This window comes from Bos grunniens, chromosome 6 (assembly GCF_055505025.1).
Source record: "Bos grunniens cultivar Pamir isolate PY7600 chromosome 6, Bosgru_T2T1.0, whole genome shotgun sequence".
Classification (NCBI taxonomy): Eukaryota; Metazoa; Chordata; class Mammalia; order Artiodactyla; family Bovidae; genus Bos; species Bos grunniens.
In genome coordinates, this window is record NC_141170.1 from 25684623 (window position 1) to 25711717 (window position 27095).

The 27095-nt window shown below is 41.2% G+C and overlaps 1 protein-coding gene across 3 annotated transcripts; it reads right to left on the bottom strand.

Annotated features, from left to right (window-relative positions):
• Positions 1-1955: 1955 nt before the first annotated feature.
• Positions 1956-11732, bottom strand: CCNG2 (cyclin G2). Of its 3 annotated transcripts, none has more exons than XM_086405200.1 (8): positions 11709-11732; positions 9984-10121; positions 9099-9236; positions 7412-7662; positions 7206-7284; positions 7027-7125; positions 4734-4939; positions 1956-3392 (listed from the first exon to the last, which is right to left on the bottom strand). In XM_086405200.1, exons 2-8 carry the CDS (start codon positions 10119-10121, stop codon positions 3269-3271), a joined length of 1035 nt encoding a protein of 344 aa, XP_086261326.1. In that variant the 5' UTR covers positions 11709-11732; the 3' UTR covers positions 1956-3268. The 3 variants fall into 3 exon arrangements, with proteins under 3 accessions (XP_086261326.1, XP_086261324.1, XP_086261325.1); XM_086405198.1 differs by lacking the exon at positions 11709-11732 and adding an exon at positions 11110-11393; XM_086405199.1 differs by lacking the exon at positions 11709-11732 and adding an exon at positions 10214-10603.
• Positions 11733-27095: the final 15363 nt, after the last annotated feature.

Consider the following 27095-nt stretch of genomic DNA (forward strand, 5'->3'; position numbering starts at 1 on the left):
GTGACTTAGCAGCAGCAGCAGCAGCAATGCATATACATGGTCAGTCGAGTCCGTCATGTCCAACTCTTTGCAACCCTATGAACTATAGCCCACCAAGCTACTCTGTCCATGGGATTCTCCAAGCAAGAACATTGCAGTGGGTTGCCATGCCCTCCTCCAGGGGATCTTCCCGACCCAAGGATTCAATCTGGGTCTCTTGCATTGCAGGCAGATTCTTTACTGGGGAAGCCCAGTGAAAGAAACTGAAGGAAAATGGCAGATCCTAGACCAAGAAAATGGTTAAAATTGTTGTGATAAATATTCTGGAACCAATGCCTCTGTACTTAACCTGAATATTAACTCTTTTGAGTGTAACAGGTGAATGAAACATGTTATTTGTCCAATCTGGCTTCCCTAGGGTCAGATGGGTGGCAACCACAGGATCAGGGAGAGCCACAGTTCAGCACCATTCACTGACGGAAGCAGTGAAGTATGTGCACCACATCCTGGGAAATAATAGAATCGAAACCTGAAAGGCTAAATCTCTTGCCAAATCAAGGGGCAAGGATGAGACCAAAATGGCAGCCTTTTCCTCACCTCTGCTGTGAACGGGTCAGGAGACTTGATTTTCAATTTTATTCCTATTATGGGAAGCCACCTTGTTGAGTGGACCAAGAAGGGCTTAATCACGCTCTTGACCTTGTCTGTGAGTATACTTGATAAAGCCTACAAAGGACAGTGCCTCTCAAGTCCCACTTTGATTCTTCATCCCATCACCTTCATCACTTCTTGGATTTCTGCAGGACTCCTGAGTGGTCTCTTCCTGCTCCACTCCGTCTCCCACACAGCTGCCAGTTACTTCTTTTTAATACATATTTTGTAGCTCTAGGAAATGGCAAGGAAAAAAAAAAAAAGACCAGAGAGAGATGCGATGTTCTGATTAGGAAAAGACTTCTATGTCACAACATGGACTTTACCCTAATTGAGAGGTAGTTTTTCAGGACAAATTTGCATATTTGCATAAGATTTGCATATTTAAAAGGATATCAAGGCAGCGAGGGAACCAGAAGAAAGCCTTGAGTCTGACAGATCAATAAGATATGGTAGTATTCCTGCTGATAGAGTACAGGTCTGAACCAAGCTAGAGGAAGAATAGTGGCAACAGTAGATACACAGTATAAATAAATGGTGGCCTCCATGCAGGAGGCAAGAGGAAACAAGGGGTCAAAAAACCAAAACATTTTACAGAAGCAGCATTGTAACTCAATGAAGACTTTAAAAAAAATCTTAAAGTAGAATATATTGTCTACTACTTGCCAAAATTACTTGGTAAGAGGTTGAGGGTTACAGAGATTCTCCACCAGGAGGGTAGGAAACCATTTCCCTGTCTCCAGGGGAGAAGAAGTATTACAAGACAACCATATTCAGTACATCTCATTTTCTAACTAAAGAAAACAAAAGCCTACATACCAAACCAGCTGAAGACCCCATGCAAAAAAACAAAAACAAAAACCTACTACTTGCTTATCAAGCCTAAAGCTTGGAAAAGAGATCAGAAGAGCCAGAAGCTGCCTAGGTCCAGAGTTGACACCCCTGGTGTGCATGTTCACCAAGTGACCTTTTGAAGACAATCTGGCTTGGCTGCAGAAGACTGTACACACCTGCCAACCTGAGCGTTCTGGTCTCCTTGGTATCTGTTGGCTTCACTAGAAACTAACAGGCATTCAGGCTAATATGTCACTCTTTCATTTAATATGAGTTCTCCCCAGAGAGGTCAACTCTCCAATGACAGATGCAGTATCTCCAAGGCTCAGGGCCAAACTGCGGTGAGGAAACACTACCTGAGGGACTTGTAGTAACCAAGGGAGAGGGCTCTTTCCGTAGGCACTCCAGGCTTACCTCAAGCCTCCTCACTGAAATAGAGCACGCACTTTTTCACCAGAGTTAAAAATTAAAATGTGACTGCAAACACGGAGTAGCATTTGTTAATATTTTTATTTTGAGTTGTAATCTATTACTTCAAAAAGATTCACTTCAAAAGACATCCAATGGATGTTGATTTACCAGTAAAAAAGTCAGTCATCACTATGAGTTATAATACAGGATACACAATAAATTATATTTACATGCAATGACTAGACTATCACACACACGGTAAAAAAATACAGTATTTTATGTACATTTTTAAAGATTTACACTTTCATATACAGTTTATAAACTTTAAAAAAGTTCTCTGTACAAAATCTCATGTGTACAGAGTTCATAAATCCCTTTTCTTATGGCTGTACCACCACACAAATATGCTTAAAACTATAATACTACAAACACTTAGGTTTCTTTTTTACAGTTCATATTCTTGGCACCCATACACAATACCATTATTTTTGAAATGTGAATTACAAAGGAAATAAAACATAATCATGCAGACTTCTCTAAGAGAAGAAAATGAGATAAAATGTGCTACGAGATCAACATTTACCCATTCCATAGTTACCTAGTTCTGTTCAACCTGCTGCACTGCTTTCATACAAGTACATGCAAAACGAGCAGATTGTGGAGTGCTTTAAAAACATTAAAATAATACTACAGTCTGACAATACTTAAGCATTGGGAATGCAACTATCCAACTACTCTAGTCTGCTGCTTACTTCTGCTTTGGCAGAAACCTCAAAGAAATGAAGATACTACACACTAAAATCACAGAAATGTCAATATTCTAACTCCTACTAAATTTCTAAAGTCTGCATCAGAGAGTACATTGATCATTTAAAAGACAAAAACAACCAAAAAGGTGTTTGACAATTAAGAGTATATTCTCTGCTCTGAGAATGGGGGGGAGGGAGAGACCTAAGAGAAACCGTTAAAGGATCAGCCATCGCGCCTGCTAAAGCAGCACTTCCACACTCCCAATCTGTTTCCATAAAGACACCTGAAAGCTTTATAAAAAGTGGACGCTACACTACTCATCTTTTAAAAATCATCTTGAAAAGTAGTAAATTGAAGGTATCAGCACCTTCCCTCCTCCCCCAAGTAGCTAAAGATCAATGAGAAAAATAAAGTGCCAATGTCTAAAGTATTGTTATTATTTAAGAGGCACGAACCCATTTGATGGCTTAGGATTAAATATGAAAATAGGCCATATCTGATCTGAATAATTGACAGAAGGTAGGTATTCCAGAGTCGATGCAATTCCTGCCTGGATGGGGGTGGACCAGGAAGCTACCTACTCCATTTATTGCTTTGAAACCTGTACACACACTTAAAACTCGGGCCCAGGACAATGAGATTTCTAAGACGGAAAGCACAGTGTCTGTGCCACTTTGAAGCTGAAGAAGAACGTGCACTCTTGATCCCTGTGAGGGGAGCTGCTGAGGCTCTCTTCTCCACAACTCATGTCTTCACAAGAGTCCTCGCTGAAAGGAAAAACAAAGAAGAGAACCCCGTTATTTAAAACACACTCAAATGTCGCACAGGCAAAATTAAACTGCTGAACAAGTAGTTCTAGTCTCAGGATTTTTACATTCAAAATTTAAGCACTACAGAGACGAAATTTAACTTAGAAGGCCTTCCTAAAGGGAAGTCTATTGTAATCTCCTTAGAAAATACAGATTCGCTTAAGGGGTTTAAACTAATTACCTCTTGCCAAACTAATATTCTTTTACCAAGTAATACTAACTAGAATTCGAAAGTATTTTAAGCATTTTAAATCCAATGAAAAGTGAAGTGAAAGTATTAAGCTGCTCAGTTGTGTCTGACTCTTTGCGACCCCATGGATTGTAGCCTGCCAGGCTCCTCTGTCCATGGAATTCTCCAGGCAAGAATACTGGAGGGGGTAGCCATTCCCTTCTTCAGGGGATCTTCCCAACCCAGGGGATCAAACCCAGGTCTCCTCTACTGCAGGCACATTCTCTACCATTTGAGCCACCAGGGAAGCCCTTAAATCCAATAAATACAGACTAATGACAAAGTCCCATCACATGTCTTTCTCGCATCAATAATCTCATAACTGATCTTCTCAAATATCAAACCAAGAGACCAAGAAGCTATTAAAATGGTACTTCTGGTCTTTTCTCCCTACAGCATGAAATGGTCAAATTTAATAAAATTAAGTTCACTTTACTAACAAAAATAAATTCTGAACAAGACAAAGGCATCTGACAAAACTAAAAATATCCTCAGAACTCGGCTGCATCAGTGATGGCAGTTCCCTTTAGTTTCCAGTCATTTAACCCACAGCCTCTTCCCACAGTACCATTTTAGGAATTCATACTAATGTTAAAAGCCCAGAATGCTATTTGCTTGTTTTCTAACTAAACTGAATTTCAAAGAGCAACGGAGATGGGAAACAATCAGTTTTTAATAAGGGAGGAATGAAATAAGTCAGAGAACAACACAGTATGATGTCACCTATATGTAGAGTCTAAAAACAAAAAACAGAACTCACAGATGCAGAGAACAGATGGGTGGGTGCCGGGGGTGAGGGGAGAGGGTGGTAGCTGACGATGGCCAAAAGGTACGTGCTTTCAGTTACAAGCCCTAGGGAGGTAAGGATGTATAGGATGCTGGTTTCTGTTGTTTTTTCATAAAGTTGGGGTGAGGGGGTAGGATGGTGTACACTTCCCAACTACTACCTATAAAAACTATTTCTGGTTAATTTTCTCAACCAAAGAAATGATGCCATAGAGGTGCGGGCTGTGATATACAAAAATCAGTCTTAGTCTGGGGAAGTCTAATTAGTCAAGGAACCTGCTTACCTTTCACTTTCATCAAAACACCCCCCCTCTGGTATTGTTGGCAGCTCAGGAACACTGTAATAGCTGTTGTGGAGGTTCTGGGCTGTGCGCCTTGAAACGATCCAAACCAGCTTCTTAAGATCTGGTTTGCAACATTCAGGAGAAGAATATTCGGCTAGGCATTTAGAAACTAACTCCCTCCAGTAAACAAACTCGGAGTCATTCACCTGAAAAAAAAAAAAAATTTAACTGAAGAGGTTATGACAGTGGTTCCCAAACCTTGCTATACCTTGGACTTACTCCATGATTCTTAAAAAATACTGTGCCTGGCTCCCACCCCCTGATACTTTTACTTAATTGGTATGGGGGGGGGGGGTGTCAGCCAAGATTTTTTTAAAGCTCCCCAGATGATTCTTATATGCAGTCAAAATTTGGTAACCACTGCTTCATGCGAGGAGCACCACAGGTATAAATACTTCCAGAGGATTCGGCCTATTTTAAGAAAACACACTGCTTATAAACAACAGGTCTGTTAATACACCAATTATCAAGTATATTCTTTGATAGTCACAATGCAAAGGAATTTAACAGAATTTAGGTTTCTGTAACATAGCTTTAATTGGACTGCTAAAATATGCATTTACATTAAAATACCAGATATATGTGAAAGGAGAAGTTGGAAATACAAGAGAAGAGGAATTTCCCCAGACAGGCACAGTTCCTCCACCACTGGGGAGTGCCCCAATTTATTTCAAGGAATCAATTTTCACTGAAGATTGTTTCCAAATAATAATACTATAAAAGGTTTAGATCCAAATTAATAAATTCGTCACTAAAATAGCAGCTGGAAGTCAGCTGTTAAAATGCTTCACGCTGCATGTACCTGACCACAAACGGATGAGGATTTTGTGTCATCTTGGCTTCCATTTCCACCGAATCCAGCCACATCTTAATCCCCTTGCAACGTGGCTTCTATCTTTCTCCCGACGTCACCTCCTACATCCCAACTAAGCTCCTTCAATTCTCATTACACTGGGCCTCTCACCAAAATTCAATACTCTTGACCACTTCCTTCTTGAAAACCTCTTTCCCACCTGAATGCTTGTACTTGTGTACTTCACATTCCTTCACTTGGATCCTAACAGGGAAACTGCCAATACTGAAAACGCAGAGTTTTAACTGACCCCTAAGCAAGGGACTCTGAGGTTTCAACTAATATTCCTCATGAGAAATTCCTAATCTCAATCTCCAACTATAATTTAGACTGGCAAGAATCTGCTAGACACCTACCTATCGGGCAGGTATGAAAGAAAGTGAAGTCACTCAGTCGTGTCTGACTCTTTGCGACTCCATGGACTGTAGCCTACCAGGCTCCTTTGTCCATGGGATTTTCCAAGCAATAGTCCTGGAGTGGATTGCCATTTCCTTCTCCAAGTACCTAAAATCATACTCCTTTGACATTAACTTCTTTGAAATTTCCCTCAATGATGCCAGTATTCGCTACACCGTTAGGCCCACATCTTGGTCGTCCATGACTCCTTATTTCCATGCTTGGCCTCTAAAAACTAGAGTTAGATGCCCTTATTCCTGCTTGTGATTAGCACCTAGACATTCTATCTACAAACCTACCCTGAACTGATTCCCAAACTTTCAGTGTCTAAGATTCTTTTTGGTACAGCCAGGCTCCCAGTCGTCATGCCTCTCATGGTCTAGCTTACTTCTCTGCTAACCAAACTTTCAAGTACATCCTCTGTTTAGAGACACAGACCCTGCCTTGTGTTCAGTTCCATATTTCTCCAACCAGACCACCAGTTGAAGAAAAAGGACTGTGATTGTTTGGTTTACACCTCTTTCTGATTGAAAAAACTTATTAGGCTGGCCCGACAAAGCAGTTCAAAAGCAAAAACGCAGTTGATGTTATTTTGGTAATGCTACTATGGGACAATGTCTCAGTCCTACAGATGTACTGGGATGCTGTTGGTGTATTTACTGAGTTAACTTCTTAGTACGCATTCTAGAACAACGTGTGCAGGACAATACAGACCACTGTACTACCAACTGGCAAGAAGACGAGGGAAGGGATGTCTGAATACAGAAAGCGGCTAGGCTAAGTGATCAGATTCCGCTCCAGCTTAACACTGTCTGAGTTGAAGCTGCATTTGGAGAAGAACATCAACACTTAAGATACAAAGAAAAAATGAATAAAAGTTAAGAGCCCCATAAAGTGTTAATAATGATTAAGTCACCACAGAAAAAATAAAACACCAGGAAGAAAGCTGCTATAAAGAACAAGTTCTGAAGATACTTAATTTACCTTGGAATGTTTTTTAACAAGCAGGAGAATTTCCAACAATTCAATGGATTTCAAAGTTTCTACTTCCAAATTGAGAAGGCACAAAGCTAGTATGGATGGCTACAAGAAAAAAAAGAAAAATAAATATTTTTTAATTCAAAATAGAAACTGAGATATATATAAGTAAGAAATTGACTTACTTTTGCTTTTGAAAAGGTAAGTCGGCAGCAGCAAGCTTTCAGCTGAGCTTCTAATTTATCAAGGCTCAGTATTTCTTTCCTATACAATGAAAAAGAAAGAATAAAATGTTTATTAAACTGGAAGGTATAAAAATATTCACTGGCATTCTAATTCTTTACTTACAGCAAAGCTAAAGTACAAAATTTTCATTTTTAATCCCACTGACCTTTCTGAAGTATGACAAAGTACAATAGTATGGTATAAGTGCAAAAAGTTTAAGGCAGTAGTAGCTTCGAATTCATAGTGCAATTTTTCTGAAATTATTTTTTCCATCCGCTTTATGTCAGAAGCAGTACATTTACATTGGCTAATCCGGATCACGTCATGAGTAGACGGAATATTGCATTCTTCTTCAACTATTCTAGCAGCCAGCAAAAAACAACAGACTCCAATGCAAGACAAATGCTTAGGTTTCACCTGAAAAACAAGGAACAAAAGGTTTCTTCCAACAGTTGTCACTTTAACTTCGCAAAGCGGACACTTAAAATACCGTAATGAGCCCCTACTCTTAAGACAGAACATGATCAAACTGCTTCCTTGTATTTACCCTTACATAAAATTAAACTTAACTGTTTTTACATTTTAAGCTGTCTTAACCTCCCTTTAAAAAACAGAAAAAACATTTTGAGCATTTAATTTAAACACGGCTTAAAAAAAAAATTAATGCAAATTCAAAAGCTAGGTTTCTAAATACACTGTATTTCTAACTTACAAAACTCATAATAGTACAATCTCCCCCAAAATAAATTAAGCCTAACACCAAGAAAATATACTTCTTTGAATATAAAAGTAACATAGTCATCTTTTTATCTTCTTATCTATTTAAGAATCATCCTATGCCTCAATGCAAATTTGCCCCCAAGAGAGCTACTGCATCAGATGTGCAGAGTGGAGCAGATGTAAAAGCTGCCATGGACAGATGGCTGCCCTTTTCTTTTCAGTGCCCTGAAAATTGACCCAGCAGCTGACAAGAATCCTACTGGCAGAAGAATAACATTTTTCTAACAGTTACTGATCGATGTTTTTTTAAATTTATTTTTAAGTGAAGTATAGTTGAATTACAATGTTATATATATATTACTGCTATTCAGCAAAGTAACTCCGTCAGTATACACACATATATACGAACATACATTCTTTTTCATATTATTTCCCATTCTGGTTCATCACAGGATATAGAGTTCCCTGTGCTACACAGCAGGGCCTCGTCATTCATCCATTTTGTAGACACCACTTTGCACCCGCGAATTCCAAACTCCCAATCCAAGCCTCCCCCGCCCCTCTGGCACCCCCCAGTCTATTCTCTTTGTCCTTCGTTCTGTTTCTGTTTCATAGACAGGTTCATCTGTGTCATATTTTAGACTCCACAAATAAGTGAAATCTTATGAGTCGCTGGTAACTGTTAATAAGACTGTGGCTCCCTGCTTTGAAAAGGTTTCTCATAGGGAAGGCACTAGGTCACCTTTAACATACTGCTATACTGCTATTTGGCATGTTTCAGGTGTTTAAAAATACCTAGGCTTAACAGAAACATACTGGGAAATGAAAATATGAAAATCTTATTTTGAGAGCTGTGTAGATACAAAACACCCAAAAAAAAGTAGTTTTCATTGTGTCACATCTTCAAAGAAAAGTTATGTAGGAGATACATCAAAACCTAAGATACAACAATACACTGACTTTTGTAGTCTCTTAATCTGAACTAAAGATCACAACTCTGATCATTAAAAATGCTTATATATAATAACAAATACATTCATTTACCAAATAGTTACAGAATCCTTTATGCTAGGTATTGTGCTGGGCACCAGGTATTAAACAATGAAGTTGTGTTTACAAAAATGATTAAATACCTTCATAAGAGCCAAGAATCTGTCTAGAATATTGACAGCCAAGACAAAAGTTTCAGTGCAAGATCCAAAAAAGTTGGTCAAACTCCTCAAATCTTCGACTTTGGCATTTCTCAATCTTGGACACAAAGTGTTATCCGTCTGCAATAAAAACCAAGAGCCAAAGTTTATGCCCGTCTTAGAACTAAAATGGGTAATACACACAGATTCAAAGAAGGTAATTGTTTCACTTAATCTTCAAGAATATGGGGGGCAGAGTGCCATCACTGAATCAAAGTGCTGCAGTTTTTCAGACAGAAAATGTGTATACATCACCAATTTTTAAAAATATACATCACATAATTGGGCAAATCACACAAAAAACATATATACATCATCAGACATTTAGCAACTCAATATACTTCTGGAAGCCACACTTCCAGAGGGTTACATCAAACAGAATCCAATTCCCTTGTAATGGACACATAGAAGGTTCCTTGTTTCCTTTTATTAAAAAAAGAAAAACCACTTAGGAGTCTACAATACAGAAGTATTGCATAGGCAGAGGGTATTTCCACAAATGACCTGCTCAATTTCCAGGGACTCTCCCACTCAGAAGCCGGAGACTCGGGGTGTCACTTCTGAAGACACACTTCCCTAGAGTTAGTATCGCTCTCGTTCTTGCTAAGAAACAAAACCAATGACCCGGTATTAAGATTTATCGTAATATTCTAGGAAGATCGATTTTGGTCTTAAGAAACTTTGCAGCCTTTAATCCAGACTCAACTAAAATAAAAAAATAAATATGTGTCTGTGTGTGTATATATATATACACTCACATGTATTTTTAAAGTCACCTCCCCAAGCCCCGTTAGCGGCTGCCGCAAGATATCTTTCCTGGGAACTTACCTCCGGGGTAGCCTCGATCAAGCTCAGCCCTTTTTCTCGAGGTTGGAATCTCTGTTCCTGCTCTAGGTAGAGGTTCAACAATCCGAAGAGCTGGACACCTTCGCAACCGGCCAAGTACTCTGCTCCCAAATCCTTCATCTGCAGCAAAGACACCACACACACACAGTTCAGTGTATCCTGGGGGTGGCCGGGGTAAGCGAGGGAGAGCACAAAAGAGCAGGGGTTAATACCTCCAGCGAGGGGCGCACCAGCACACCCCGGCGAGAAGCGGGTGAGGGGACCAGTCACGTCCAGCCGAACCCGGCGGAATCCTCCCCCGCGGCCAGGGAGGTGTGCAAGGGGGAGGGGCCGTGGGCACGTCCGCCGCCAGCGCAGGGTCAGGCCGGCCAGCCCTGGCCTCCCGGCCGTTTCACAAGCAGGAAACTGTACCCGGGGCTGCGGTGTCCGAACGGCCCGCCCCACCTGAAGTCGTGGGGCCAGGGGCTTCTGCCCAGTGGACCGCACCCGGGGCTCCGAGAGCAGCGGATCCCTGGGGTAGGGGCTTTGCACAATGCGGGGGGATGGGGAAAGAAAGTCTCGCGACTGAACAAAGAACCGGAGGGAGGAGACTCCCAAGCCCCGCCCCTCCCGCGGAGCCCGGCTCTAGAAGCCCCTCTCGCAGGAGTCCAGCCCCTAAACCTTCCCCATGAGCATCGACTGCGCCTCCTCGGAACAAAACCGGAGTGCCGGAGACCTCGGTTCCAGAAAGCGCTGGCGGCGCGGCTCAGCCGATAGGGGTCCGGGGGAGGGCAGAAAATCCAGCCCGTCCCGTGCCCAGACAACACCTGTCCATCCATGCCCGATTCCGCCAACTGTGCGGAGACGAGGAGCTGTCAATCCAAAATCCACCCCAACGAGCCCGCTGTGACAAAATGGGGGGGGGGGGCGCACCAAAGAACTGCCTCCAGCTTCCTTGACACTGCACGCATCCCATCAGCATCTCTCCGCCCCCGGGTGCCCACTGCCCCAGGGCTGAGGGGCAGGACGGGAACTGCTCCCCAGGCTGAGGGGTGGCCACTCTGACATCAGTCCCCGCAGCTCCGACCAAGAACAAAGAAACTCTGCAATCCCGGTTGGGCCCACTCACCGTGCTGGAGCCGCGCCTCCACCGGCCCGCGGTGTCACGGTCGGAGGGGACTGGGTGCGGCGGGGGCGTCCGGACCAGTCTCCGAGGTCAGAGACCTGCCGCCTCAGCGGTCCCCCCAGACCGGCATCCGACCCTTCCCACCCCCTGCCACCGGCGCTTGTGGCCTCACAGCCCCGGCTTCATCCTGCTGCCCGCGCGCCCACCCTCCTGCTGGGGCGCTGCACCGGCCCCTTTAGCCCAGGCCGACTGCGGGCTCCACCGCCGCCACCGCCACCGCTGCGGATGCCGAAGCAAACCCCTTGTTTTTGTTTTGAGTTTCCGACGCCCCCAAGGGGGTGGGGCATGTGACTCCCCGCGGAGGGATCCGCCGCTGTCGCAGCAGACTTGGAAAAAGAGTCCCGCCCCTAAGCGTCTGTCTCCAGTCAGCTTTGTGGCTTCCTCGACTCGCTATGGCTTTACCGAACCAATCCTCCCTCTCGGTTCCAGGGCGCAAGATGGAATCTGGGCACCGACTTTATTCGTCGATTGATCCCAAAAAAGAAAGAGAGGGAGTGTTAGGAGCGAGGGGCGGAAGGAGATAGGTTGTGGCCGCATCGCACCTTTTAAAGGTCCCCGATTTGTTTTGTTTTCGGTGTTTTGAAAAGTCCGCCCAAAGTAGCCAGTTCCCTGATTGGATACTGGTGGGGCGAGCAGAATGCTGAAGCTCCGATTTAATCCCAAGTCTCGATTGGCTAACTGATTAGCCCTTGGGCCCTCTGATTGGTTGTTACCGTATCTTGCGCCTCTCTCTGCCTTGGGGGCCTTAGTAACTCTGAGGTCTGGATTGCGCATGCCTGAGTGGACCACTTGAGAGGAATTACTGACCTACCCTCGGGTCTGCGCATTCCTTCCCGCATTTCCCTCAAGCCCCTTGCCTGCACCGGTCTGCGGAGAATCTCACGTTGGGCTCTCACCTCCCCGTAGAGCTGAAACAGCTAGCCTTTGTGACAACCTCTTCCACCACGGGAGGATTTTTCTCCGTTCCTTCTTTGTTTTGTCCTTCAGGTCCATTTTGCATCAGTCAAATTATTGTAAAAATTTTCAGTATTTACTAGTAAAATGCTATCATCTTTGATTTAAAGTTTTCCTACCAAAAGGAAAAAAAAAAGATTTGTAAAACACGATTGGCAAAAAGAGTTGTTGAAACAGGGTGATGCATACAAGAGGGTTTGTTATTCTAGTCTTTATATTTGTGTGTACCTTGAAATTTTCCTGTAATAAAAATAAATATTCAGTGAAAGGACTTAAAAAGTTACCTGTGCACACTGATGGTGGCAGGCAATTGTCTTAATAATAGCACACCTCCTGAGGTTGTACTGTTGTTTTAATGAAGACTTGGAGAGGCTTCTTGGTCCTTGGTCACCTGTAAATTATCATTTATTGTCCATTATAATTAGACTTGTTACTAAGACGAGACACTTCTCTTAAGGCGGGGCAAAAAGCAAAGCAAAGAATGCCTTAGGCCGGAGAAACTTTCACACGGAATATCTCTGAGAGATGTTAAGATGCTCCCCTCCAACATTTATAGTTACTTTCTTTACCTTCTCTTGCTTGCTCCCTGGCCATCTGCTCAACAGGCAAATCAGTAAATAGCACATTCTCTTGTTCTACTCTAAATAATAATCAATTGGCCCCTAGGAAGTTATTTTTCTGCCCTTCTGTATATTTTCTGTGAATTGTTTGGTTATTTGTAAAATATGGGAAGGCATGTGACAGATTTCACAACAGCTTGCTCTTTTTTCCAGAGTAGCTAAGGAATTTTAGAAATAGATCCCTTTGCATATAAACCAGGGCTAGACATAGCAGCACAGAGCAGCTGCGGGGAGGCCAGCTCCAAGAACTAATCCTGCTATTTCAGAGTTGTGACTTTGTTCACGGTTTTGGAAAATTAATACAATTACATTAAGAGACTGCTTGTGATTAGCAGTTTCCATAATTTTATTCAATGTGTGTTTGATCTATAAGACTGAAAACAACTTTTGTCTGATATAAACTTGCTGGAAATCTATGCTGAAAAACATAAAAGAATGCATGTAACTAACATGGAAAATAGAACTAAGATTAGAATTACATATATATACATGATAGCTTGTTTTACAGTGTACAAGGAGACTCAGCAAACAGTTCAGAGAGACATAAAAGAGCCGAATGGAAAACATGCACCATGAAAAAGGAGAGTATGCTCTCCTTGAACATGATGGAGATTGTGGACTTTTCTTCAAGTAGAAGGGCAAAGATAGAAGAGGAACATAAAATATAGAGTAAGTGATATGAAGCAGGAAATGTGAATCTTCTATGTGGTAGAAGACTTTTTAAATAATAGAGAAGATATAAGACAAAAAGGAAGAGATGGAGATATTGACCTTTGCCTACATCACTGTTACAAAGGTCTACAAAATGTATAGAAACAGTATAGACAATGTATACTATTTATAATTGTGGTTTTATGTGTCTTCTAACAGGCAGCTTCTTGAATGATAAGCGATTCTCTCCAGAAAGCTTTGTAAATGGTGTTGAATTTCCTGCTCTTTAGAGGCCCTGTTCAGTATGGAAAAGACTGATCCAGTTGTCCGATATGGAGCCTCTTGTCCATTTTAGTCCACTTATCTTTTTAAGATAAAGGAAAGCAATCATTAAAAAATAATTAGTCCAGTATTAAATCTTCCTTAAAAAAAAACCTTTTAAAAAAATTTATTTTTAATTGAAGGATAATTGCTTTACAATATTTTGTTGGCTTCTGCCATATGTCAATATGAATCAGTCATAGGTATACATAGGGCCTCCTCTTTCTTGAACCTCCCTCCCACCTCCCACCCCATCCCACCCCTCTAGGTTGTCACAGAGTGCCAGTTGGAGTTCCCTGAGTCATACAACAAATTCCCACTGGCTATCTATTTTACATATCGTAGTGTTTATGTTTCCATGTTGCTCACTCCATTGGTGCCCCCCTCTCCTCCGCACCCCCTGCCCCACAAGTGCCCACAAGTCTGTTCTGTATGTCTGCATCTCCACTGCTGCCCTGCAAATGGGTTCACCAGTACCGTCTTTCTAGATTCCATATATATATGTTAATATACAATATTTGGGGGGAAAGAAAAAACAGACCTCTTTTTAACAATGATTATCTTCTGGAATAGAAAATGATACAAGTCTTCTCTTTTTACTCTGCTGATTTTTCTAGATGTTTGTGAATTTTTTTTAATTTTCTTAATGACAGCCTTTCTCCAGGCTCTATTTGTTCTTACCACATTGACTTACTTTACTGCAGCTTTAAGGTAAGTCGCTCACTCAGTCGTGTCCGACTCTTTGTGACCCCATGGACTGTATCCCACCAGGCTCCTCCGTCCATGGGATTCTCCAGACAAGAATACTGGAGTGGGTTGCCATTTCCTTCTCTAGGGGATCTTCCCGACCCAGGGATCAAACCCAGGTCTCCCGCATTGCAGGCAGACGCTTTAACCTCTGAGCCACCAGGGAAGCCCTGCAGCTTTAGATCTTAGGTATTAAAGACATTCTCCTCTAGGCTAATCAACCTTTATCTATCAGCTGCCTTTCAGTCTTTCCTAAGCTTTCTTAAGGGCAACTTTTCTACATTGTGTGTGAATGCAAAATAGGGAATCAGAAATCCAGCAGTCCTCAAGAAGGGGATTGAGGGGATGTGTCTCATTATAGACACGTGGTCTACAGCATAGTGATGGGGGTGCAGTTGGGTTGGGTGATACTCTATGCCCCATGAAGGCCTGACAGGGAATCAGCCGTCCTCAGTGACATCTGAAACTGTAAAAAGAGAAGATGGGCACAGAGCAGGAAGTAAACAGCAGCAACACCCACGTAGAAACAATGCCTCCCTTCAGCAAAACCTTGACTGGTGAGGAGTGTCCTTCAAACCTACCCACATTTAAGTTTCCACCTTGAAAAGAAAATAGAACATCCCCAAGCAGCTGCTGCCCTGGCTTCCCCAAATGCCTTAAACGTGACTTCCCTGAGCTTTGTAAGACATCAAAATTCCCACAGATCTATCTAGATAGCATCTTTCTTCTCAGAAATGAGAAGTTTTAGATAATACATCCTACTTTTATAACAGATGTTGAATGACTACAACACTAGATGCCAGACATGTTACTAGGGAGAGATAGAAAAACAGATAAATAAAACACAGTCCCAGAATATGCCCTGGTGTATCTAAGGTGTAGGGCAGATGCTCTAGAAGGTGATTGGAATGCCTGATTTGAGACCCAACTTTCCTATTCACTGGAGATAGTACCTCGAACGCTTTCAATAATTTGCTTTGTCCAGAGTGTCAAAAGGGGGATTACCATCATACATGGGACTTTGCCAATGCTGTGACTTCAGGAAGAAAGCAAAGTGATCATCCCTAACCTCATCAAAGGAATCAGGTAGAAAGCAGCCCTACGAGGGAAAGAAATTCAGGATCAGGATGGGAATGCTGACAAAAGACCCCATTTCCCCTTCCCCTCCACTCACTATGTCTAACTCCCTGCCTAGGCTGTTTTCTGTCCTTGAGGGTGGTTTGCAGTTCCAAATTTCCAATGCTTAGATTAACCTTGCTAGCAGAACCTATAAAGGAAACAGGAATGCTTGTCAGAGACAGAAGCATTGGAAAAGCCTAACCTAACTCGGGGTGCCATCTTGAAGTAATTTAGATCTTTTAACCAAGATTTCATTTTTGAATCTGAATTGGAAAGAATGAGACAATGTACAGGCAGACAGTTCTTTTCTTTTCCAAGTAATCAGAGACTAAATCAGTGAAGGGCTCATATATTCTGCTTTCTGACTTTCTCATGGACAAGACTTCAAATCTGAAATTAGCAAATCCAATATTCTATTTATCCCATAGTGTTTTGTTGCAGTTGTGTTTTAAAAATAGAAGTATGTTGCATCTTTCCGAGGGAGTGTCTGCTTATCTCTGTAAGGGTTCAGTTCAGTTCAGTTCAGTCGCTCAGTCGTGTCCGACTCTTTGTGACCCCATGAAATGCAGCCCGCCAGGCCTCCCTGTCCACCAACTCCCAGAGTTCACCCAGACTCACGTCCATCGAGTCAGTGATGCCATTCAGCCATCTCATCCTCTGTCGTCCCCTTCTCCTCCTGCCCCCAATCCCTCCCAGCATCAGAGTCTTTTCCAATGAGTCAACTCTTCACATGAGGTAGCCAAACTACTGGAGTTTCAGCTTTAGCATCATTCCTTCCAAAGAAATCCCAGGGCTGATCTCCTTCGGAATGGACTGGTTGGATCTCCTTGCAGTCCAAGGAACTCTCAAGAGTCTTCTCCAACCCCACAGTTCAAAAGCATCAATTCTTCAGCACTCAGCCTTCTTCACAGTCCAACTCTCACATCCATACATGACCACAGGAAAAACCATAGCCTTGACTAGACGGACCTTTGTTGGCAAAGTAATGTCTCTGCTTTTGAATATGCTATCTGTAAGGCTTAGGGATATTTATTCACACGTTGATGTGCTCGGCCTTCCCAGGTGGCACTGGTGGTAAAAAACCTGCCTGCCAACGCAGGAGACATAAGAGACGTGGGTTCAATCCCTGGGTCATGAAGAGCTCCTGGAGGAGGGCATGGCAACCCACTCAAGTATTCTTGCCTGAAGAATACCGTCGACAGAGGAGCCTGGGGGGCCATAGTCCATAGTGTCGCAAAGAGTCAGACACGACAGAAGCAACTTAGCACATACTCACGTTGATGTGCTCAGCTTTGGAACTGGGGGATTTATCGACACTGTAGGGGCTTCCCCAGTGTCTCTGTTGGTTAAGAATCTGCCTGCGGTGCAGGAGACCCTGGTTTGATCCCTGGGTTGGGAAGATCCCCTGGAGAAGGAAATGGCAAAGCGCTCCAGTATTCTTGCTTGGAAAATCCCATGGACAGAGGAGCCTGGCAGGCTACCTTCAATGGGATCACAAGAGTTGGACACAACTTAGCAACTAAATCACTAAACCACCACCACCATCAATACTGTAGAAACCCTGTGAATGACAAGGCTTTTTCCAGGTTAGCCCCTGCCAGCCCTGCTGGCTTGCAAGTGGGTGGTACGAATTATCTCTGAAACCAGAGAACTCAAAGCTCACTAGCCTGTATGGCTGACTCTTGTCTTTAGTATCCAGAGCATCTTCTGTTATGTTGAAAGTCAACTGGGATAAATGGGGTAGCCCTGACAAGTTGTGGAAAGACTAGGTCGGAGCAGGTGCAACTGAGAACACAGCAATTCCTGAAATCAGAGCTGACTATCTCAAAATGGTGGGTCTGTCCCAAAGCAAATATATTTGAAGTAGCCCAGGCTGCACTCTGGGACATTGTACATTATTATTTACATAACACATTCCTCTTTTATGATTTGTCCCAAGAACTATAACCTAAATCAGATACTTCCTGTCTTTTCTTGACATCACAGAGCTATGGGAAGTTGACACAGAAAAGAATCATTTCAGAGACATCTGTTGAAAATATCATCTTATTTCTAAAGGAAATCTTTATTTTCTGTGAAAGTAATTATCCCTTATGTTGATCCCAAATGAAGAAGCAGTTGACATTTAAAGTGATATGAACAAGTAACATAAGCTTAAATTTTGCTTTTGTTAAAATTTTTTTTAAGTGTCTTCAAAATGAAGGTTTTTATTTAACTTCTAAAAAGAAAGATTGCTTTATTTCAAGATTCTCAGGTCTGTTTAATTGCATGTATTATTATGTTTTTTCAACAGAATTCTGAACAAGAAATTATGGCTGCATGCAGGAATGGAACTAGATTTTTTTTTTTTTTTTGGTGATGAGCGGGGAGGAGGATTGAAACTTTACAATGCAGAGGGGGTCTCTGTAGGAAAAAGAGAAGAATTTAGAAATGCAAATTAGATATGAAAGTGAATATTTACTTTAAATGAGACAAATCCAGAAAAACTACATTTTCAAAAGCTGACATAGACTCGTGTTCCAGCTATCTGCTGTTGTGTGATGAATCACGCAACACTTAATGGCTTAACCAACAACAATAGATGTATTATCACCTGCCATAGTTCTGGCGTTGGCTGAGCTCAGCTCGCAGTCCTTGTTCAGGGTCTTTCATGAAGTTACGTTCAGATGGTGGCTGGGGCTAGAGTCTCCTTGTGGCTCACTCCTTATGTGTCTCCAGTTGATACTGACTGTGGGCTGTGACCTCAGCTAAGGCTGGTGGCTAAAACTCCTACTTACATGGCTTCTCCACATAGCCTTTCTACTTCCTCATGCCATGGTGACAGAGCTCAGAGAAAACCAGGTGAACACTGTATCTCCTTTTAGGAACCAGACCTGGCAGTTACACAGTTTCTACACTAGTTTTATATTGCTACTGTGACAAGCTACCACAGATATAGCAGCTTAAGACAACATATTTACTATTTTATAGCTCCAGAGCTCAGAAGTTTGAAACTGGTTTCACTGAGCTAAAATCAAGGCATGGACAGGGCTGTATTCCTATTAGAGGCTCCATGGAAAATACATTTCCCTGCCTTTTCCAGCTTCTAGAGGCCACTGCATTCCTTGGCTTATGGCTCCATCCTTCATCTTCAAAGCCCACATTGTAGTCTCTTCAGATCTTTCTCAATTCTGATTTCCCTGCCTTCCTTTTACACTTATAAAGATCTTTTAATTACATTGGGCTCACTTGGATAAACTAGGATACTCTCTCCATCTCAAAGTCAGGCAATTCCATCTTGGGCTTCCCTGGTGGCTCAGATGGTAAAGAATCTGCCTGTAACGCAGGAGACCTGGGTTCAGTCCCTGGGTCAGAAAGATCCCCTGGAGAAGGGAATGGCAACCCCCTCCAGTATTCTTGCCTGGAGAATTCCATGGACAGAGGAGCCTGGAGGGCCACAGTCTAGTTGGACATGACTGAGCAATTAACACACACACACCAAATTCCATCCACCCCCCTCCCACCTTGCCATGTAACATGACAGGTTTACAGGTTCTGGGGAAGAGGACATGGACATCTTGGGCAGGGGGCATTATTTTGCCTTAATCAACATTCCTTCAGTCACAGCTACAAGTCTGCTCATGTTCAAGTTTCAGGGGGAAAGAATATAGACTCCGCATCTTAATGAGAGGCATGTTGATTACATGGTGAGAAGAGCTTCTGAGATGTGAGATACTGTGGAGATAGTCAATGAAAAGTAAAATCTTCCACACTCACAAACATCAAAAGATTGAGGAAATTCCATGATAATTTGTATTAATAAATTTCCTGACCTATGGCTATAAAACTTTTGGTCAATAGTTTTGGCTGCAAATTTTCTGATCACATCTTCATAAGAATATTGTAATATACTTTTCTATGGAGAAAACAAATTTTAGTCTTCCCTAGCATGATGGATCCATTTTTTTTCAATCATTGCTATATTAACATATTTCTTTCAGGTTTACAGCTCATTATTGATATCATCTTTCAGTGTCATATCTTTTTGCATTTTCATACTGATATGACACTGAAAGATGATATCAATACTTTGGCCACCTGATGCAAAGAACTGACTCACTGGAAAAGACCCTGATGCTGGCCAAGATTGAAGGCAGGAGGAGAAGGGGACAACAAAGGATGAGATGGTTGGGTGACAACACTGACTCGATGGACATGAGTTTGAGCATGCTCCAGAAGTTGGTGTTGGACAGGGAAACCTGGCATGCTGCAGAACATGGGGTTGCAAAGAGTTGGACACAACTCAGCCACTGAACTGAACTGAACTGAATTGATATCATATGATATTTTAGAATTGACATCTGAGAAAATTTTTATCAAAATTTTTTCATGTTTAAGCTGTAAAAGTTCAGGTCATCAGTGAAGGCTGGCCACACTCATGATTAGCTGATATGTTTCCTTATTGAAGAAGCATATTTTGAGCTTTATGTTATCTTTGTCAACATCAGTATATCAAATCAACAAGAGATTTCAGTATTCTTCAAAATATTGTGATTCCTTCCCCTTCAGTAATGAGACTATCAACCAATCCAAGAGATCATCTATTACTTTTATTAGAAAGTCCCCTCTTCTTTTTAGGGAAGGACCACCTTTAGAATGATCTGGAAAAAAAAATTAGTGTCTTGATGTGCAAGTACATTCTGTTGTTTTATCATGCATTTCTATCACTTTTATTTCATATCTCAATTTTTTAATCAGAATTTTATCTTAGATCTTAAATAAAAATACAGATGTCAAAAGAAGCATCTTTCTTTTACATTCAAATTAGAGGTTTGTAATTTCTCAGTTGTTTTATTGGAATATTCCAAAATGTGTTTCTAAATTTCAAGTAAAGTGGTATGTCCCAAACTCAACTTCCCTTTAGCCAAATTCCCAAAATACTGGTGGACCCCAAGCACTTCCAAACACAAGGGAAAATGGTACAGGGAAATTTGACATGGAGAGAAGCATCAGTCTTGACTGCAGTTAAAATGTCTTACTTTTGGAAAACTCAAAAAAATGCATATGTGAACACTCTGCTATGGCCCCTCCTGAGATCTCAGAAAGAGTATGGGCAATGAGGAGCCCAAAACTACATGTCACTAGCTTCACAATAAATCTACACTTGGTAATAATTAGCTATCTAGCACTGTACTGAGTGATTTACACAAAATGACGTAATTGTAATGCCCACAACACACAGAGATGCAGACATGGAAATCCAGAGAGTTGAAGTAGCTCGTCCCCACAGTCAGACAGCAGTGGAGTCAATAGTCAATAGCAGACAGTCTGACTCTAGGACCCACATTCTTAACCATTACTTTACATAGTGATTCTGGTATGCAGGAAGAAGGAGAATAAAACTGCAAATTGGACATAAGCTTGATCCATTTGTCTATACTTTCTATTAAATTTACCCAAAATGGTTGTGTCAGTAGTTTACATTAAACCAAGGCAATTTGGATTTGGATTTTTTATTTATTTTGACTGTCATGTGCACAGGCTTTCTCTAGTTGTGGTGAGTGGGGTTGCTCTGTAGCTGTGGTGCATGGGTTCTCTTGTGGAACATGGACTCCAGGGTGCGTGGGCTTCAGGAGGTGGCAGTGCCTGGACTCAGTAGATGCCTCATTGGCTCCAGAGCAGAGGTTTAGTAGTTGTGGCACGTGGGCTTTGTTGCCCCTGGCAGATGAGATCTTCCCAAACCAGGCATCAAACTAGTGTCCCCTGCATTGCAAGGCAGATTCTTAATCCTTGACCACCAGGGTAGTCCTGGATTTGGATGTTTTATTAGGATATTTAATCAATGAACTATACACCTGCATGCTTTTGCGTGTGTCTTTTCTCTTTTTTTCTTTTATAGCAAGTGAATATATTTTTGAGAAATTTGGTTTCTCTCTACCAAGCAAATCTACCTATCCAGATAGAGACCAGACTTACCAGGATTAACTGCTCTTGCCCTGGAGTTTTGAATTAACATATTCCTAACAAAGCAGGCCAAGTGTTTCAGCATGGTTTTACCACTCAAATCTCAATAAAGCTGGTAGGAGAAGACTAAAAAGAAGTTTTCTTTTCTGCCTTCCTTTAGATATTCCAGGAAGATGTCTAAAGACTTTTGAACGTCACATGAGTATGTCATGTGAGTAGTTTGCAAATGTCTAGGCACCAGAGGGAAATTGCTATTGTGTTCCTATGGGTCCTGCTAGGGGCTATTTCGCAGTTGTTTGAGCTGTTTTCCATCTTATGACATGGAAGCTTTTTTTTTTGTCTTTTTATAATTGAAGATTATAACCAGCAAATATTTTGCCCTATCACAGCTGGTTCTTCTCTTATGTTCTCACCTGAAAACCATCCTTCTAGATGGAAGTCAAGCCCCTGTGATCACTCCCTGCTAAAAATAACAGGCTTGAGCTTTACAGCCTGTGTTGGACAGGAGGGTGGAGATGGGGAGGGGTGGAACAAACACAATACCCAGAAGTTACCAATTTACTTCTGTTTATAGTGCTGTGCAATGTTTGTAAGTTTTTATGATGGACATAATAATATTATCTCTAGAGCTTCTATTTAAACATTTTGGAAATGTGTTGACTCTTTCTGCACAAAGATTAGCCTCCTAAATATTCAGATTTCCATAGCCATGTGTTTTATAAAGGCAGACCATGCTGCTTTTCAAACGTTTTGTTGCTTCTTTTGTTTATTTTCATAAACATTATCTAGGCACCTACTCTGTTGAGGCACAGTGGTGGAAATTGGAGATGCAAAGTGACTATAGCTGGAAGCTGCCCACAGGGTGCTCAGAGCCCTAGGAGGGGACAGCCCGATTGGCAAATAACATTATAGTGTGATCTGTGCAACCATATAAGTGTGCAGAAAGCATAGCAACAAGATAGGGAGAGAATAGTTATCTCAGTCGGGGGAGGGAGATTAGATAAGTCTGTCCAGAGGAGGAGATTCTTGGCTGCTTCTAGAAAAATTGTTTCTACTGTGTGACTGTGTCTTCTCCCTTCAACTCAGAATGTTATATTCATTTTTTAAAAGGAATTCTGCTCTGAGAACAGATTAGCAGCATCTGAGCCACTCAAGACTACATGTTGCTAGAACTTGCATCTTCAGAATGTACTTTTAACATGGGCATTTCTCAGATATTTGTGAAATTCATTATCCTAACTAAAAGCACTTCATGTTATATTTTGTGACTTACTTTGGCTAAGTTGGAATATTTCCATTTCCCTATAAGTGGATTATTTAATATATTTTATTAGATTTAATATATTTAAATTATGAAGCAATTAAAACATATTACAGAAAATATGGAAAAGGGAAACAATTACATATAACCAAACAATCTAATACAACTAACATTATTACGGTGATGTAATATCTTCTGGTCTCTTTTCTGATAGATATTTTAATTATATCATGAAATATACAAGGGAGTGTATATGTATAGTGTGTGCTTACTTTAAAGGCCATTGATGAAACAAGGGATTGTTTATCCACCATCCAAGCTAAATAATTGAATAAAATCTGTACCTTGAACCCTCTGGATACCTTGCTCGGACCACATCCCCACTCTCTCTCCCTAAAAGTAGCCCTAGGAATATTTTCAGTTAATCATTCCCTTACTTTTAAAAATAGATTACTGGGACATCCCTGGTGGTTCAGAAGTTAAAACTTCCCCTTCCAATGCAGAGGGTGCAGGTTTGATCTCTGGTCAGGGAACTGATCCCACAAGCTTCAGGGTGCAGCCAAAAAAGAAATAAATAAAAATAGATTACTTTACATGGATCCCCCAATAATATATTGTTTAGTGTTTGAACTTCATATAAGTGGAGTCACATGGAAAATACTTTTCTGTGACTCCTTTTCCCCCTTAACATTAAGGTTGTTAATGTCGTTTGTTAGCTTGGGAGAGGACCTGAGTGGGAACCTGCCTGAGAATAAAGGTGCTGTGAGCTTTTGCCACCGTCTCCCACTGCACGTTATGTTTTTGACCTTCATCCATGTTTGCCTATAGCCATAGAAATTGTTCTTGCTATAAAATATTCCATCCTTTTATACCTTTATACACTCTATTTATCTGTTCCTATTGTGAATGGACTTTAGAAAAGTTTCCAGTATATCACTTTTATAAAAATTGCTGCAATTCATATTTCCCTTCCATCTCCTTATGCACACATCTAAGAGTTTGTCCATAAAAGATAGCCAGAGATGAAAGTTCTGGGTCCCAAGATATGTGCATCTTCAACTGGACGGAGCTGAGTAGCATTAGTTTCCAGCAGTTCTTTGTGAGTTTCTGCTGTAACACAGTTTCACCAACATGTGTTAATTATTTTCATAAAACTTAAAAACAAGGGTCAGAGTGACTTATACCTTTGTATCCTCCTCTTTACATAAAGCCAAGTACAGAAAAGATGCTCAGTAAAAATTCTCTGGTTTCTTGATTCTGGAGAATACATTTTATCAAGTTAAAGACAACTATACTTAAACATACAATTGCTATTTTCATGTATAGGAGAAAGCTTTGCTTTTATTTTTAGATTAATATATACATATGTAAGGAGTAGGAAATGACAACCCACTCCGATATTCTTGCTTGGAAAAATTCCATGGACAAAGGAGCCTGGCAGGCTACAGTCCATGCAATTGCAAAGAGTCAGACATGACTGAGCATTTGTCAGCAGCAGTAGCATACATATATATAAACATATATTCAGACATATGCACACAGAGAAACACATAAAAACAGAAATGCTTGTTTAGTAACACAAAACATGGGAGCAAGGAAATAGTATCTCTTCTAAAAAGAAAGAATTCTGAAATGTTTCTACCTTGCACACACACACACTTACAAGCACTGTGAGTAGGCGTGTGTTGGTGCATGTGTGTATGAGTGTGTGTACCACCTTTGATATTTGCATCTGGGAATAAAATGGGTTTTAAAACACTGTCATTTGAACACAGTAATCCATTTCAGAAGCTTATCATTTGGAACCACTGATTAGAGGTTCTTAACTGTCAATTTGTGTAGAAAACCAATTAAAAAGACACACTTTAAAGTGAGCTTAAATATACACCTATCCAACAGAAATAAGGATTTGGTAAGTTACTTTAAACTCTAAATTTACTTCTTCCCTATCTATAACAGATTTTCATCTTCCTACCATCCCCAGAAAATTTTTTTTCAAATGTTGAGCTTTTATTTTTAAACCAGTTTTGTTTAGCTTTGGCCATGCCATGCAGCTTGCAGGATCTTAGATCCCCTACCAGGGATTGAACCCTGGCCATGGCAGCAGAAGCACAGAGTCCTACCACAGAACCACCAGAGAAATCTCAGACCAGTTTTGCTTTTATATATATGTGTGTGTATATATACACACACACACACACATATATACTTTTATTCATTTGTCAAGGCAATCAATTTCAAGATAAACTGAGGTTTTAAGGGTAAAAATTGTGTACTAGTATAATTTCAACATATTTCAAAATCAAAATATAAAAATTTAAATCATAGTTCTAGAAAAGGAATGAAATAAGATTTTTTTTTTTTTTTTTGGCTGTACCAAGAGGCATGTGGGATCTTAGTTCCCCAAGGAGAAATTAAACCTGGAAGTGTGGAGTTTTAACCACTGGACCACCAGGGAAGTCCCAAGAAGTCATTTCTTACAGTTCAAGTACATAATTTTTATCTAAAGTATAAATAGCTGCTACATGATAATACATTAAAAAGGGTAAGACAAACATTTATTATGTAACAATATTAAGAATTATTAGAAAAACAATTCTTTTCAGATAACTCAATTGCATAGAAGTTGCATTCCATCAGTTAGGACACACAATAAAATAAGCAGTAGAGAGTATAAGCTTTCCCATTTCACACCTGAGGTATTCTATTGGATCGAAGGTTTATATATATGTATTATATATGTTTATTTTCATAGGTAACACTTCATGTTTTTAATTTCATTAAGCAAAAATGAAGTGTCTGCACCCTATAGGGCCTGAATAATCTGGATAATTATGAAATCCACATTGCATTTTGTACTGCACAGACTTTAACTTCACTATAAATATACATATGCCTGACCTCAGCTGTCCAAGAGTGGAAAGACCCTGCAATGTGAAATCAGCAGACTCAGCTTTGAATAGTGTTCCTGATACGTACTCACTGAGTGACTTCTCAAAGTCTCCACTCCCACATTTGTAAAATAGGATAATAACACCTAACTATCTCACGGAACTGAGATAGTGAATGTTGTTTTTGTCGTTTAGTCACCAAGTTGTGTCTGACTCTGAGCCAGGCTACTTTGTCCATGAGATTTCCCAGGCAAGGTACTGGAGTGGGTTGCCATCTCCTACTCCAAGGGATCTATCCAACCCAGGGATCGAACTTGCATTTCCTGCATTGTTGTTGTTGTTCAGTGGCTCAGTCCAACTCTTTGCAACCCCATGGACTGCAGCATGCCAGGCCTCCCTGTGGCAGGCAGATTCTTTACCACTGAGCCACCTGAGAAGCCCATAAATTGCCTTTCGTCATCGTTATTCAGTCACTCAGTCGTGTCTGACTCTTTGCAATCCCATGGACTGCAGCATGCCAGGATTCCCTGTCCTTCACCATCTCCCAGAGTTGCTCACTCATGTCCATTGAGTCGGTGATGCCATCCAACCATCTCATCCTCTGTCATCCCCTTCTCCTCCTGCCTTCAATCTTTCCCAGCATCAGGGTCTTTTCCAATAAGTTGACTATTCTCATGAGGTGGTCAAAGTATTGGCAGCTTCAGCATCAGTCCTTTCAATGAATATTCAAGGTTGATTTCCTTTAGCTTTGACTGGTTTGATTTCCTTGCTGTCCAAGGGCCTCTCAAGAGTCTTCTCCAGCACCATAGTTTGAAAGCATCAATTCTTTGGTGCTCAGCCTTTTTATTGTCCAGCTCTCACATCCATACATGACTACTGGAAAAACCATAGCTTTGACTGTGAGGACCTTTGTAGGCAAAGTAATGTCTCTGCTTCTTAAAATGCTGTCTAGGTTTGTCATTACTTTTCTCCCAAGGAGCAAGTGTCTTTTAATTTCATGGCCATAGTCACCATCCACAGTGATTATGAAGCCCAAGAAAACCAGTCTGTCACTGTTTCCATTCTTTCCCCATCCATTTGCCATGAAGTGATGGGACCAAATGCTATGATCTTTGCTTTTTGAATGTTGAGTTTTAAGCCAGCTTTTTCACTCTCCTCTTTCACCATCATCAAGAGGCTCTTTAGTTCCTCTTCACTTTCTGCCATAAGGGTGGTGTCATCTGCATATCTGAGGTTATTGATATTTTTCCTGGAAATCTTGATTCCAGCTTGTGCATCATCCAGCCCGGCATGTCACATGATGTACATAAGTTAAATAAGCATATAAGTTAAATAAGCACAGTGACAATATACAGCCTTGACGTACTTCTTTCCCAATTTGGAACCAGTCCTTTGTTCCATGTCCGGTTCTAACTGTTGCTT